General features: G+C 42.1%; 1 protein-coding gene across 3 annotated transcripts in view; it reads right to left on the bottom strand.

The window, feature by feature from the left end:
* Positions 1-294: 294 nt before the first annotated feature.
* The window catches only part of LOC101551169 (cyclin-dependent kinase 4 inhibitor B-like), a 25577-nt gene continuing 10793 nt past the window's right edge, over positions 295-15078 (bottom strand). The window contains exons 2-4 of one of the 3 annotated variants that reach the window (XM_055145695.1): positions 11659-11704; positions 2744-3053; positions 295-501 (exon numbers count right to left, since the gene is read on the bottom strand). In XM_055145695.1, the coding sequence (XP_055001670.1) occupies positions 467-501; positions 2744-3050 (342 nt within the window). In that variant the 5' untranslated portion in view covers positions 3051-3053; positions 11659-11704 and the 3' untranslated portion in view covers positions 295-466. Of the gene's footprint in view, positions 502-2743; positions 3054-6235; positions 6411-11658; positions 11705-15078 lie in introns of those variants that run through there. The other 2 variants (XM_055145684.1, XM_055145691.1) reach the window with 2 other exon arrangements.

Here is a 15078-nt window from a genome sequence, read left to right as displayed (position 1 = left end):
TTTTTGTATTTATCAGTTGAGGTTTGTCCTTTCCCAGCTCATGACATGGTGAACTAATAGGTGCTCAATAAATGTTGGCTAAATGAATAAATGAATGAAAAAACTCTATATTTAAAATATTCTAATTTTAACTTTGCCATCTGTTGGCAGTTTGACAGGACAGGAGAAATGCTGTGTAACCTTTTAAGCTTGGTTTTCTAGTTCACACAGTCTCTGTAATAATAGCCATCCTCACACTGTGAAGTTTACAAGAAGCACCATATAAATGAGTACTCGATCCTGAAAAACACCAACTCATTGAAAAGTTACCAACCGTATCAGTTTAATAGAATCTTTTTTTTTGGTAAGAATACAAATGGAAGTTGATTTGAATACAAATGGGAGTTGATTTTTAGGGGAAAGGAAATAAAGATTGGGGGTTCTTTTTGTATTTAAACTTGATTGCAGGTCACTGCATTTCGGTGAATCAGGGTTTCCTTAAGTTGGGGTCGGGTTGGTCATCTGCAGACAGGAAAGAAACAGAGACTTTAGAAACTCAAAAAAATCAAAGATGTGTGACCCAGCTCCAGTTTTGCATTACACTTCTGGACAAGGTTCTCGACTGATTTCTCTTTCAGTATCCACCGACCCTCGCGCAGGCAGGCGGTTGCCCGAAGTCCGGATCCAGTCCCTTGGAGACTCACCTCGCGGCAAGCTCACCTTGTGGCTGGCTGCTCTAGCGTTTGGACCGTTTAGAGCCTGGACAGGGAGCTATCCCAGGGAGGGGTGGCTTGGGCGGGGAGGGAGCAGCTACCAGGCCGCCTGCTGAGTTCAAAGGAAAGCCCGCCCCTACTATGGGCGCCAGGGCACAAAAGACGTCACTCACTCCTGTGTCGGCCCCCTGGTGTCAACTCTGCAAGTCTGGAAGTCCCCTACTAGAGGGCGCAAAGCGAAGCCCAGCCGCAACTGCGCAGCTGACTCGACTGCAGACCGAACCCTCTGTTTCAGACTTGCGATCTCCCAACTCAAAGGTCTTCTCTGTGGTTATGGAGGGCACCCTAAGATCGCTAGAACGAAACCCATGTTTTAACCGAGGCTCTTATTTTGGACCCATAAGGGTCCATGCAATGATCTGGCTCCTGCCCTCCCGATTTCGTTGTGTGTGCAATGCAGCCTGCCGTTTTGGTGCTCTGGTCCGCTGATGTCATTTACACTTGAGAGTTTCTCTATCTCATAGTGAGAATGTCTTTTCCTCTCGGTCATGTTCGTTAACAATCCTTTCGAGGCACACTTTATTCTCATCCGCGATGCTGGTTTTACAAACTCCGCCTCTCACGGAAAGCAAATTCTAGAAAGGTGGGACTCCTGTTTGTCACTTTGTTTTTATTGTTGGGGGCTATGCCTCGCTGTTCTCCAGTGGCGGAGGCGAGCTAGATGGATGTAAGCAGCTCCAACCAGACTTCACAATGACTTGAACCCCTTCTCCCACCCCACCACGCCTCATTCGCTTTTTTTCTTTTTTTTGCCCTTCCGAGGAGGCGGATCTCTACTTAAGTAACAGGATCTTAACTAAAGGGAAAGAAGAAAAGCATGGGCAAGTGTGTTTGGGTTAAATCTCAGGTTTGGTTATAGAGTAATAGCTAAATCTCAGGTTTCGTTATTGCTTAATTGATTCATTTGCCTGCCTCCCTATTTCGAGCTCCACCCAACTACCTTCTTATTGGTCAGTGTTCTCCGCCGCTCCGCCCCACACAGAAGTTCCAATTGGAGAAGAAGAGAGGATGGGCAGGACCTGGTCCCACGCAGTCACTTGGCGCTCCCGCAGGGTTCCCTCCCTTCGCGCTTCGTGATCGCTCTGCTCAGTTCTGTCCTCTGGGTTCCCCCCTCAATCTTAGCACTCCAGTTCTAAGTCGAATTTATTAGTAACTCGGAAGCTATAACTCAGTATATTCGATGTCATAATTTATCTTAAAATCCCAACTTAGTTTCTTAGGCAGACAGGAGTGGGCATGGCGAGATGTGGCTGGGGTGAAATATATATTGTGCTGTTAGCGGGCAACTACTGCAAACATATACTGATCTCCCTCTCTCAAGGCTCTCTCTAGCAAAAACAGAAAGTTTAAGAGAAGAAAAAGCTGGAGGGGGTCTTGCTCGTAGATAAGCGTGGAACCTCCTGGAAAAGCTCTGCCAAACTCCTGCATAGAGTGGGAGGCTAGATTTGGTTTATTAAAATGCCTTACAGTTGAGGGGGTGACGAATTTCTGCAAGATGAAGTCAAGTGCAGGTGAATTTTGGAAAGTGCAGCACGGGTTGGTTCCGTGACCTGGGTAAGCTAATAAGGACATCGAGGGCCAGAACTGAATGGATGTAGCTGGTGCGCTAGTTTGCAGGAACAGCGTCAATTCGCTACAGGTCCAAAGCTGTCAATGATCCATCAAGTCTTGGGCCGCCAGGAAAACGGTATGGGTGAGGAGGGCGGGGGGGGGGGGGAAAGCCTTGGGAGCCAACGGAATTTATGGAATGGGCTTTATGGAATTTATGGAAAGTGCGTGAGTTTCCAACCCACAGCCCCTGAACGAGACACAAGCTCAGCTCTCAAGGGCTAGAGATTGGGGTGGTCCGGCTGGAGGGTAATAGATGAGTTGAGTGAAAAAGCTGGAATGCGATCCAAAACCAGACCCCTGCTGACTTTCGCAGCGGAAAAAGGAAAAAGGAGCGCACTAGGAAGCGGCTGTAGGTCAGGGACTTCTTTTAGCCAACTCACCAGCTGGACCCATCTCTGGGTCTGTAGGGGGCGTGGCTACCATGCTGGGTGCCCCCTTCACCGCCACGCGCAGGTACTGGACTACGTGGCGGTGACCCCTCTCCTCAGCCAGGTCCACGGGCAGGCGGCCCCACGCGTCGCGCACGTCCAGCTGCGCCCCCGCTTGGTGCAGCTCCACCAGCGTCTCCAGGAAGCCCTCCCGGGCTGCGTCGTGCACCGGTCGGGTGAGGGTGACTGGGTCGGCGCAGTTGGGGTCCGCACCGTGGAGCAGCAGCAGCTTGGCCACGGGGGTGCTGCCCATCATCATGACCTGTGTGGAAATGGCAGAGGGGTCAGGAGATAGCAGGTAAAAAGGCAGTGGCAGGATTCATTTCATTTAGCAACACAACGCTGCAATTTGTGTCAGTTGAGCCACGTTCAAGCAAGAGCCACCTGTAGTGCACACTACTGTCAACTCGTTAGAGAAATTATTCCGAAAGCCTCTCATGTAGCAGCAGCATATGCAACAGTTACTTAGTTGATTACTTTGTTTTCACTTCCCAATTCCCTTAACCCATTCTCTCATGGGTGGGGCTGGGGGAGGAATTGAATTTCCTTATTTTCTTCACAAAAACTTTTTTGTGGTATTACAGTCGCACATAGAAAACCCTACCAGGCAACAGCAAAAGGGTGAAGGACAAAGTGGCTTTCACTAGAGCCTTAATTTAATATGGAATTATGAGAATTATATGTGTTTTTTGAGCTTACAAATGTTTAGGCTCCCTTAGCTTCCTGGAACTTTAAAATGTCACTATCAGTAAAAATGGGGTTTGTCTAGATAGCCATAAAATTCCTTGTGACAAACTAATACTTTCCAAAGATACACTAAAACTGGAAAACTGTAAATATGTTACCTTACCTGGATGAAAGGATTTTGTAGGGTGCTTAGGTGGGGATTTTGAAGGAACTTGCCCCAGATTGTTGGTATAGACACTCAAAGTAGTTACATGTTTTCATTTAAGAGGGACAGGTCTGTGGCTTAAGCTACTATGTTTGTGATAATTTGAAGCAGAAATAGGAACTTAGGAGATCTCTATAATTTATAGTCAGTTCATTACATGGGAGGTGCTCACTTCATTTAATTCTCAAATCATCTTTGAAACAAAGATATGACCAAAGGGGAATTTTTAAAATACTATCACAATCATAGCAAACCTACCATTTGAATGTTGCATGGTGAGTAGTTATAGTCGATAATTTTATTTTAGGGTAACCATTGTTTGGTTATATCTATGGCTACATTTATAGTATATTTACATTAACATTTTGCTACCATAACGTTCAGTTGCCATAATATTCAGCATATAAGGAGGAATTTTTAATTACATTTAAAAACAAGTATAAAAACAAGTATAAATCACCATGTTTGTTCAAAAAATAGTATTATAGCTACTGATTCTTGCCTGATGAAAGTGAAACTAGTTTCCCAAAAATGACAAAGGAAGTCTAGGTGAACCAAACCACAGCTACAAAGAAGAAAGAAAATTAGAAAAAGCACTGTGAAAAATGTACAGGGGGTGTAAGAACACTTTCACGCTATTGCTTACACAAGACTAGTTATTTACACAAGATTTTGAATAGAGTATGTGGTCAATTTCCAGAGTAGAGGAGGGCACACACCAAGAATGCCAACTTTCAGAATTCCGACTGCAAGTATCATTGCTATCATTTACATGTCTAACATCTGCTCTTAGAAGTAGCTAAGCTCCATGTCTGTACCTAATGCAAAAGGAGAAAAATAATGCTGAAATCCAGATAACATTTTTGAAATGTTGAAATGTTGAAATGATGAAGTTCTTCATCTTGGTGATAAAAATGGCTTTATGGATCTGTTATATGTAATAGTGTTAAAGGTAAAAATTTTCCTAACATTTAAATCATAGTAGCAATCCAAATGTAAAAGATAATGACTAAGTTAAACAAATATTTGTAAGGTGCTTAAATCCACTCAATAAGATATTCAGTATTTACTTTTCTTCTAAACTTAGTATTTCTTAGTAAGGGTTTTGGTTTACAATCCAAAATCATGCTCCCCCTTCCCTGTTCTCATCCTTCCTATGAAATAATTATAATTATCTATTTTCCTTTTTATATTTAAACAGACAAGCTTTCTTCTAACTTAGCCCAGAACTCCAGGGTTGAACTTTCAGTCTTCAAGTAACTGACAAATTTTTAAAGGGATCAAATAAAGAATCATGAATGAATTGTTTTAAAAAGAACCCTTTTGCTTTTTTACAAACACACAATCTCTCTGGCTTACAATTTTCCAGTTTTAGACAATCTCTCAAAAACTATCCACATGTCCAACCCCTCGTAATCTTGTATTTCCATATATTTTTAAGTATCCATTTTATTTAAATGGGTACAAAATGCATTCTTTTTCTTTTTGGATTACACCCTGTGATGCACAGGAGTTACTCCTGGCTTTGCACAAAATGTATTTTACAAAGCATAGTTTCAGGAAAGGAAGACTCATTCATAATGTTCCTATAAGTTATTTTTCCATTCTCTTGCTAAGCTAGTTTTTGTGAAATGTTTTCATGGCTTGGTATAAATTCTATTTTTTGAGAATTAGAAATTATTTTCTATACTTGGATAAAATACTGCCAGGAAGATTTTATTTCTAGCTGAGATTCTCGAAGGCAGAATGAGCATACAAAAATTTTGAAAACATACACAAAACCACACAAAATTCCCCCTTCCCGCCCCCCAACTAGAGTGGTGGTGGAAGAGAAGACATATCTTAACAAAGAGGAACTGAAAACTATTCCACATAAATTAATCTAGGGTTGAAAGTAGCAAAATTAATAAGTGCTAATCTCCCCTCCAATTTTAATGTGAGCAAATTGACACTACCTCGGGAGTGGTAGCACTAATGAAGAAAGTTCCTAGTCTATTTTCTAAATTTCTGCAACAAGCACATACGTTAAGTCAAAAATAAACACAATTCATAGTTGTGGTTCATTTTAGACATTTATTCCTTTCTGCTTTTAGAGCTGTGGGGATTAGCACTGAAATCCCTTCTAGGAAGGAGGATCCGCTCTACCCAGGGGTCTGTGAGTTGGGGGTGATGTGCAAAGCAATCTTATATTTAACATCGTGCATTTCACCCCACACATCCGCGAATTTCGTATCCGATAAAGAACACACCTCGGCCTGTGTTAATTTCACCGGCCTCTCCTCTCAAGCCGACGAGTCCAGTCTACAGGATGGGCAGCCCCGGCGCCTCCTCGTTCCTGGTGCGGCTTCCCGAGCCCATTGTGTGGGGGGTTTGGGGCTGGGGTGGGAGGGTGGGGATCACCAAGAAGTCTCTAATTCCCGATCCCGCCTTGAGAAAATGCTCCCCAACTCCCCCCCCCCGCCCCCCACACACACACTGGTCGTTTTGGCAAACCCCTGGAGCTCACGTCCCTGCGTTCTCAACCTCGCCTGCAGCCGACGCGAGCGACGCACCTGGATCGCGCTCCGACCAAAACTGTTGGGTGCATCGGGGGGCACCCCGGCCTGAAGCAGCGCCCGCACCTCCTCTGCCCGGCCGCCCGCCGCCGCGCTCGCCAGCCGGTCCGCTGCACGCTCCATACCGAGTGCCCGGGCCCCGACAACGAGCGCCAGCTGCCCGCCTAGCCCGCCCAGCGGAAACGGCCCCCAGATTCGCCCCCCCCCCCCGGCTCCTCCTTAGTTCCCCGCGGGGAGGGGTGCGGGGTGCGGGAGGGCGGCGCCCTTGCTCCCGCACGCGGCCCGTGGCACGCCCCACCCCCACCGAGGTCGCCGCACGGGGGCGGGGGGGACCCTCCTGCAGTTCCCCTCCACCCCGCGCCGACGTTGTTCCAAGTCCAGAGCGGGGAGAAGCCGAGGAGGGTGGGGGGAAGGAGAGGCCCCCCAAATCCCGCCACCCCTTCCCAACCCTCCCCCCCACCCCCGGGCGCTGCGCTCCGGGGCCCCGCCGCGCCCCGCCAACGCGCGAGCCCGCTCACGCCCTGCCCCCGCTTCCTCCCTGCACTTTCACAAGCCCCAGGCCAAAGCCGGCGGCACCGGACTCCTGGAACTGCCCAGCTCCAAGCAGAGTGTCTGTTGGTGGAGGCAAAGAAAGGAAAAGTCGTGCTTCCTCTTTTAGGCGTCACTGGCGAGCTGGAGCAGTTCCTCGTGTTCAGAGCCCCACACCGAGGCCCTTTGGAGTCCCCTCCTCCACACCCAACACTCAACCCAGCACAGTGTGCAGGGCCGACAGTCCTAGCTCAAACGCTCGTTTGTGGGGGGTGGGGGGTCTCCCATGTCCGCCAACCTCCTCGCGCAGCCTGGGCTGCGCGGGTAAAAAGGTGGTTCCGGGAAGCTAAGGCAAGTGCGGGGATGATGGAGATTTCTGCCTAGAGGAAAGTGCCGTGGGAGTCACTGGGTTGATAACTCCGCTCTACTTCGGGGGAAATCGGGTGGAGACGAGGAGGGCGGAGGAGACTCCCAGTACAGCTCGGCTGGCCACCCACGACCCGGCCGGTGACGCGGCCTCACCGACCCTATGATTTGGTGCTGGGATAAGGCGATGCAGCGGTGTTGGGGGCTATACGCAGCGGGACTAGGGCGTTCGGGTGTGGGTGGGGGACTGAGGGGGGTCCACGGCTACACACGCTGGTGTACTTGGCGCCTGGATCGATATTGGATTTTTGCTTATGCAAGATCCCCTTAGATTTACTTCTTGGTAATTTCGCCTATGTAGTTTGGGGACGGGACACGCCGGGCTGTGCTCTGAGATCACTCCTTTGGTAACGGTCATATGGGGTGAAGAAGCGTTAAGCCAAATCGATCGCGTGCAAAGTAAGCACCTTTGCAAGGTCTGTGGTCTGTGTATTTTTTTAAAAAGAGCGTTCAGTATTCTAGAAGCAGAGATACATGGTGATTCAGAATCCAGACTCATATTGTCCTGAGCGCTCCTCTCCCGTCCCTCCCTGGATGATTTCTCATAAGAACCTAGAGGGCGCGATCAATGTCAGTTGTTGTTAGGTCGGTGAAATATGAAGTTTTAAAATTATGTTAATCAAAACCCTTAGGGAATGACGAGTTATTTAAAGACTCCTCAGTAAATCACCACGCCCTGGGTATTTTCCTTCAGGTTTCTCTAATCATTTGGGTAGGGGTGGTGTGGAAAATTCAAACTGTAGCAGAGAACTTAAAATTTACATCAGCGGGGCTGGAGAGGTAGTGAAGCTGGTAAGGGGCTTGCTTTGTATAAGGCTGACGGGGTTTGATCTTCAGCATCCATATTTGCTCCCCAATATCGTCCCTGCAGAGCCAGGAGTAAGTCCTGAGCAAACCCCAGCGTGCCCACCCCCTCCAAAATTACTTTGCTTGAGGACTTAGTTTGAGAATTTGTACGAAGGGATGGCAGTTGCAGTGATGAGAGGGAAATAACACATTTCCCTTGTAATATATCTGGCTTTTAGAACACTATCAAAATTAATTTGTCACCAAAAATGGTTTTTAATGTTGGGGACCAAAGAGTAAGTGCATTCAATGGTCTGTTGAAAGCTCAAAACTCTGCCCTCAAAAATTAAAGTATTATGGGAATATAGCATCAGGGGCCAGAGATAGGAAAGGGTAAGCTTGCCTTGCAAGTATCTGATTCCATTTGTACGAAGCATATGGTGCCAAGCATGGTGAGGAGTGACCCATAACCATTCATTGCTGGGTGTGACCCAAACCCTTCTCCCTCCCCCAAAGTATGAAATTTTTGTTAAAGTGTGTCCACTTCCAGGTTTTAGATCTGCTTATAACAGCTCAAGCACTTGGTACTGGAGATTCCCAATAGATTACTGTATCCTAAGTGACTTCCTTAATGTAGAAATTGACTTAGAAACCTTGTATAATAGTGAAAGCTTTCTCAGTGAGTTTTCCTTTTGAAGAACTTACCATCCTACTTCAGGAGAAATGAAAGATAAAATTCCAGTGCTAGTTACACCAGCTTCAATTCCATATATATAAGATGGAATTCATTTCATGCCTTGATAACATAGTGATGTCAAAGAACTTTTTTTTTTGTTTTTGTTTTTGGGTCACACCCGGCGATCCTCAGGGGTTACTCCTGGTTCATGCACTCAGAAATTACTCCTGGCGGTGCTCTGGGGACCATATGGGATGCTGGGATTTGAATCTGGGTCGGTTAGTGCAAGGGAAATGCCCTACCTGCTGCTGTGCTCTTGCTCTAGCCCTCAAAGAACTTTCTCAATTCCAAAATTTACTGGTGTTTTTTGTTATCATCCCCAAACTTCCTTTTTGCTTTCTCTTTCCTAAGAATGCCTTGACCTTATTTTGGTTTTTGTTACATTGGCAATTTTGGCAACTTATATTATGAAAAAAACCTGTCTCAATGTTTAGGTTTTTTAAGAAAAAAAAAAACAACCTGTCTCAATTTTCAAGATTTTTTAAGAAAAAAAAACTTGTCTTAATTCTCAGGTTTTAAAAGAAAAAAAAACCCACCACTTGTTTATTCATACCACAACTTCAGAGGCTACAGTTAGAGCAGGGTTGGGGACTGTTAGACATAGGAACTCTAGAGTCACACCTTCTGTGGAATCACTCTGTAACTTTAAACAAGGTTACTTAATATTTCTTGGCTGTAGTTTTTTCATCTGTGTAGTCAGCAGAGTATAGTACTTGCCTCAAATAGAGACTAGTACAAGATAATGAGAAGGGGGCCAAATTTACTCTTAGGGTTTAAGCAAAGTTTCCATGATGCTCAATAGTAGCTGTAGTCTCAAAAGCATATAAATGTCAAAGCCATAAAAAAGTGTTCCAGAGATGAGATGAGAACATGTGCAAGGTCAGAGAAGTTTGGGAACACTAAAAATAATTGGGATGTCTAGTGAGAAGCTGAGAAAATAAAGTTCTAGAAGAGCTTGCAAAGGAGTCTGTGACAGGTAGTCAGACTATCAGAAGAAAAATCAGCGTTTGCCTTGCACTGGGCCGACCCAGGTTTGAATCCCAGTATCCCATATGGTCCACTGAGCACCGCCAGGGGTGATTCCTGAGTGCAGAGCCAGGAGTAACCCCTGTGCATCACCGGGTGTGACCCAAAAAGCAAAAAAAAAAAAAAAAGAGCCTTAAAATGGGACCACTCTGGTAATATAAATAATAGTAACTCTAGAGGCAAATATTAATCTAACACATCACCAGAAAAAGCAGGAAGATTCTTGGCAAGAGAGTTATTTTGTTATTAGGTTCTGGATCTGATGAGGCATTTCGGGATTTGCAAGGTATGGTGTGCAAACATATAAAAAGCAGCATTATTCACTGGAAAAAATAAAAGTTTTGGGAAAATAACTTTAAGTTAGAACCAAGGGATATAGCCCTGATGTTTCTAATAGACTACTTTCTTATTTTTTATTAATTTGGCTTTGGGGGTCACACCCTGTGGTGCTCAGGCAGGGCTTATTTCTGTGTTCAGGGATTACTTCTGGCTGGGACAGGGGCTGAGGGACACTGTGGTGTATGGGGATTGACCACCTGCAAGGCAAACATCCTACCCATGAAACTATCTCTCCAGCCCCTAGCCTGACTTTTTCCCCTCCTTTCTTGGGGTTCACACCCAGCGTTGCATAGGAATTACTCATAGCTCATGCAGTCAGAATCTCTGGCAGTGCTAGGGGGACCATATGGAATGCTGGGAATCGAACCCACGTAGGCTGTGGGCAAGGCAAATGCCCTACCAGTTGTGCTATCACTCCAGCCCCTGCCTATTTTTTTAAATTGGGATATTCTTTGAGACTATTTTTAGCTTTAATGTCCATATATTTAGAATAAGCCCTATGTTTAAAATTTATGAGGTTAATATAAATGATAAAGGTAATTAAACCAAGTGAGACATACACTGGTAATTTTTAAAAACTCCTCTCTCCTTGTTACATTCAATGTTAGTAGTGTTTACTATTAAAAGCATCTCTACTGTGGATTCATGAAATGAGGAATATTTGTAGCTCATGAAAAACATTACTCCTTAAATTCAATAATTTTTGTAATACTTTTATGTTAAGATTCTTAGGGTAAAATATTTTTTAATTTAGGATAAATTATTTGTATTTATTTGTAGCTACTCTATCAATTGAGTAGCTTTTCAAAGCTTTTGCTATGTTATCTCTCTATATCTATATATTTATTTTAACCAAAAGATTAACACAGAGTATGTGTATATGTATTATAGCTATATAAATAATATAATATAGCTCTATATAGCTATACACATATGTAGCTATAGTATATATACTATGGTCTGTAAAGAATTGTACAGTTTATTTTGTGTATTTGGTTTATGAGCACAGATTTGATAGTTAAAATATGTCAAGGAACTAACAAATATAAAGCATATATGTAATTAGAGGAAAGACATAAATAGAGACAATAGGAAATTCACTCAAAGTTGCCATGAAAAGCATAATGACTACCATTTATTGAGCTCTAACTAGGTGAGAAGTGTTAATGAGTTTTACATATACAAATTCTAATTATACAACTCTCCCAGGGGATAGAATTTCTTCATAAATTGGGTTGGGGTAGGAGGGATGAATCCCAGCATGTGCAAGTGTCAGTGAACATGCAGATGAAACTAAACTCACCATTGCCAGCTTTTGGAGAGGTTCACACTCTCCCCACAATGTTCTCTGTTATTAGTCTATGCAGTGTCCTACCCACTGTCCTATCTCTTCAACCCCTCATGGTTTTGAATGTTTTTCCTGATTATATCTCATGTATGTTTTTTTTAAAAAAAGATTTAAAGAATAAAACATATAAGAAAAGTTTTTTTTTGAACACTAGGTAAAAGCAAGAACTATACTATTTTTAAAATATTTTTTTCCCAGGTGGAGAGATAACATAGCAAGTATGGCACTTACCTGGCAATGATTGGTCAGGATTCCCTGAGCACAGGAAGAGTAATCCCTGAGTACAGAGCAAAGAGTAAATCTTGAGCACCGCAGGGTGTGGGCCCAAACTAAACATTTTTTTCTTCTTCTTTGTTCATTTCTTTTGTATCATGAAGCTTCGACATAAACATTTCCTCACTTATCCCTCCAGAATTTTGCTTAGATTCTCTAAAAATTAATCTCAAATAATTTTAATAGACTTAATGAATCCTAGTGAAAACATTATAGTTCCTTACAGATGTTCCTGTTGTCAGATTTTAAAGGTGTTTCTAATTGCTACAGTAAATATTACTGAAGTTGCTAGAGTATGGTTCTTGATACATATTGCAAAATTGCTTTTCAAAAATTCCCCAATTTGACTTATTGATAATAGAAGATGGTATATTAGTCAATAAATATTTAACACAGATCTGGATCTAATTTCTCTCTCCATATTCTATGTTGACAGTTGGTAGAATGTTAACTATATCTTTAAAAATAACACTGGGGGCTGGAGCGATAGCACAGCGGGGAGGGCGTTTGCCTTGCACGCAGCCAACCCGGGTTTGATCCCCGGCATCCCATATGGTCCCCCAAGCACTGCCAGGAGCAATTCCTGAGTGCAAAGCCAGGAGTAACCCCTGAGCATCGCTGGGTGTGACCCAAAAAGCAAAAAAATAAAAAAATAAAAATAACACTGGAGGAGACACAAATGAAGCATGGGAAGTGGGATAATACCATTTAGACTCAGATATACCTGCACCCTCACTTATCAACTCTGCAGGTGTGACTAAGTTATGTAAGCTTTCTGAACTCCATTTTCTTTCCTCTCAAAATGGGGAAAATAAAACGTCATAACAGGATTATAAAGAAATATAGTGTTAGGTATATAAACAATCTATACACATACAATCTCAATAAATGGAACTTGGCTTTTTTTTTTTTTGAGACTACCTGTTACATTTACTATCACATTCTTAATTAAGGCCACCAAAGTAAATTTCCTCTTAGATGTTTTGAGGGGGGGGTACGTTACTATATATTCTAGCAGAGGTTTGTGGTTTAAATATGTAAGCATTCTTCCAAAAGGTCTGATTGTCTTCTTTAAATTCCAGCATCTTTGAAAACTGAGTTTTTTCCTAATAAATCTGGCTGTATTTATCCTATAAGAAGAACTTTGGGGCCCGGAGCGATAGCACAGTGGGTAGGGTGTTTGCCTTGCATGCGGCCGACCCGGGTCCGATCCCCGGCATCCCATATGGTCCCCCAAGCACTGCTAGGAGTAATTCCTGAGTGCAAAGCCAGGAGTAACCACTGAGCATCGCTGGGTGTGACCCAAAAAGAAAAAAAATTAAAAAAAAGAACTTCTACAAAACTTCATTAAATCATGAGACATGGCAATGGAGTGTGTGCCTATATTCAATGTTTCCTCTGCATTCTATTTCTGTTTGTATTCAAATAAGCACAGGTGTTGTTGAAATAAAAAGATTCTGTAAAATTTTTCAGAGAAATAATATTCATTTGTATTCCTGAAGTGGAAGTGGAGTATTGTTGGTTGATTTAGTTTAACAAAGATTTAAGTTATTTGGATTTTATAATCTTCTTTGTTTAATGGAGAAATGAATGTACTCTTCCCAACAGTTATCCTTTGAAAATACAGTTGGGGTTCTATAATCTTACTTTAGGATTCATTTCTTGAGAGTTCTGATACCAGATTCTTCTCTAGTATAGTAAAAGGAAAGCCATAATTCTTATTCTGGATAGCTCCTCAAGTCAGTTTTTATTAATGTATGGCTAAAGTATCAGCTGCATAACCACATATATATTCATGTCTTTATATTTTATTTTTTTAAATTATTATTATTTTCTTTTTGGGTCATACCCAGCGATGCTCAAGAATTATTCCTGGAGGAGCCAGAGTGATAGGGCAGCGGTTAGGGCATTTGCCTTGCAATGCGGCTGATCCGGGTTCGGTCCCAAGCACCCCATATGGCCCCAGAGCCCAGGTGGGAGTTCTGATACTGGTGTGATGAGGCTGAGATCTGAGGTCGAGTAAGCCATACACATGAAATTTGATCTTGGCTGATTGTAAGGCTGGGAGCTATGAATAACTTTGTAAATTACAGTACCTCAATAAAAAATATTAAAAAAAATAATTACTCCTGGTGATGCTCAGGGGAACATATGGGATGCTGGGGATTGAATCTGGGACAGCTGCATGCAAGGCAAATGCCCTACCCGCTTTACTATCGCCCCGACCTGTATTTTAGAAAATAAAATATATATGAATTATAAATTAGGAGATACATTTTACATATGTTTCAGTATGTTTATAGTTTAAACATTTTCACGAATGTTTTCCTTTGAGTTTCTGGTGTATGGATTTTTAATACTTTTTGTTCAGATCATAACTTCCAAAGTTTTTAAAAAATTGAAACGCCAATAGCATATTTTATTCAATATTACCACTTTCATGTCAATTTTGCCTTATAATGGTATACTTAATCATGTTTGTCTCTTGATAGCCTAATAAATATGAATGAGTCCCTTCAGAAGATTTACATTTCAAGATAGGGATTCTGATGGCTTTGAGGATGACTTTAATGTTTTTGCTCCTCTTTTCTCTCATCAGACACACACACAGACACAGACAGACAGACAGACAGACACACACACACCTTTTTATATAAAAGAATCATTTTGGAACTTCTGTGCCAAAACTATTTATTCAGATGTTTAAAGTCTTGCAATAGTGTTGAAAGCATTCAGAGTACTCCTCAGTTGTCCTTCCAGAAATTATTATTTTTGTATGACTGAATTTTTCATAAGTTAAAAGTCATGGTACAACTGACATTTTTTTACAAACTTTTAAAAAGTTTCCTAATATTTTAAAATTTTTTTATTTTCCTAAACTTTAAAAAATGTTTCCTAAAGTTACTTACAAACTTTTTAAAAGTTTGATAATATTAATTTGGTTTCTTAACTGAGAAAACAAAGATCCATAAAGAGTTTAGTATGTTTCAATCATTATGAATACTAGCAAAATTTAAACTGTAAGGCCATCAGACAAGGTTCTGCACAGATGTGGGTTAGGTAGGTAAATTTATACTGATTTTACTTGGTTCTTTGCAATGTGCCAGTGATTTGAACAAATCAGTAAATTTTATTGACATGAATATTCTTTACAATAAAATTTAGGACTTCTTAAATATTTTTATTATTTTAATTCTAATATACTGTAAAGTTACACTTATGTGCTCCAAGGGCATGTTTGAATTATGTCTTTTAACAATACCTGACAAATCAAAAGTTTTAGTGCAATCTTTAATTTATCCCGTTCCTTATTTGATCTCAGATCACAAAGGAGAAAATATAAGCACTGATGATTTTAAGTAATTATACAGTAACAAC

This window comes from Sorex araneus, chromosome 1 (genome assembly GCF_027595985.1).
Source record: "Sorex araneus isolate mSorAra2 chromosome 1, mSorAra2.pri, whole genome shotgun sequence".
NCBI lineage: Eukaryota > Metazoa > Chordata > Mammalia > Eulipotyphla > Soricidae > Sorex > Sorex araneus.
This window is presented reverse-complemented; position numbering and strand designations above follow the sequence as displayed.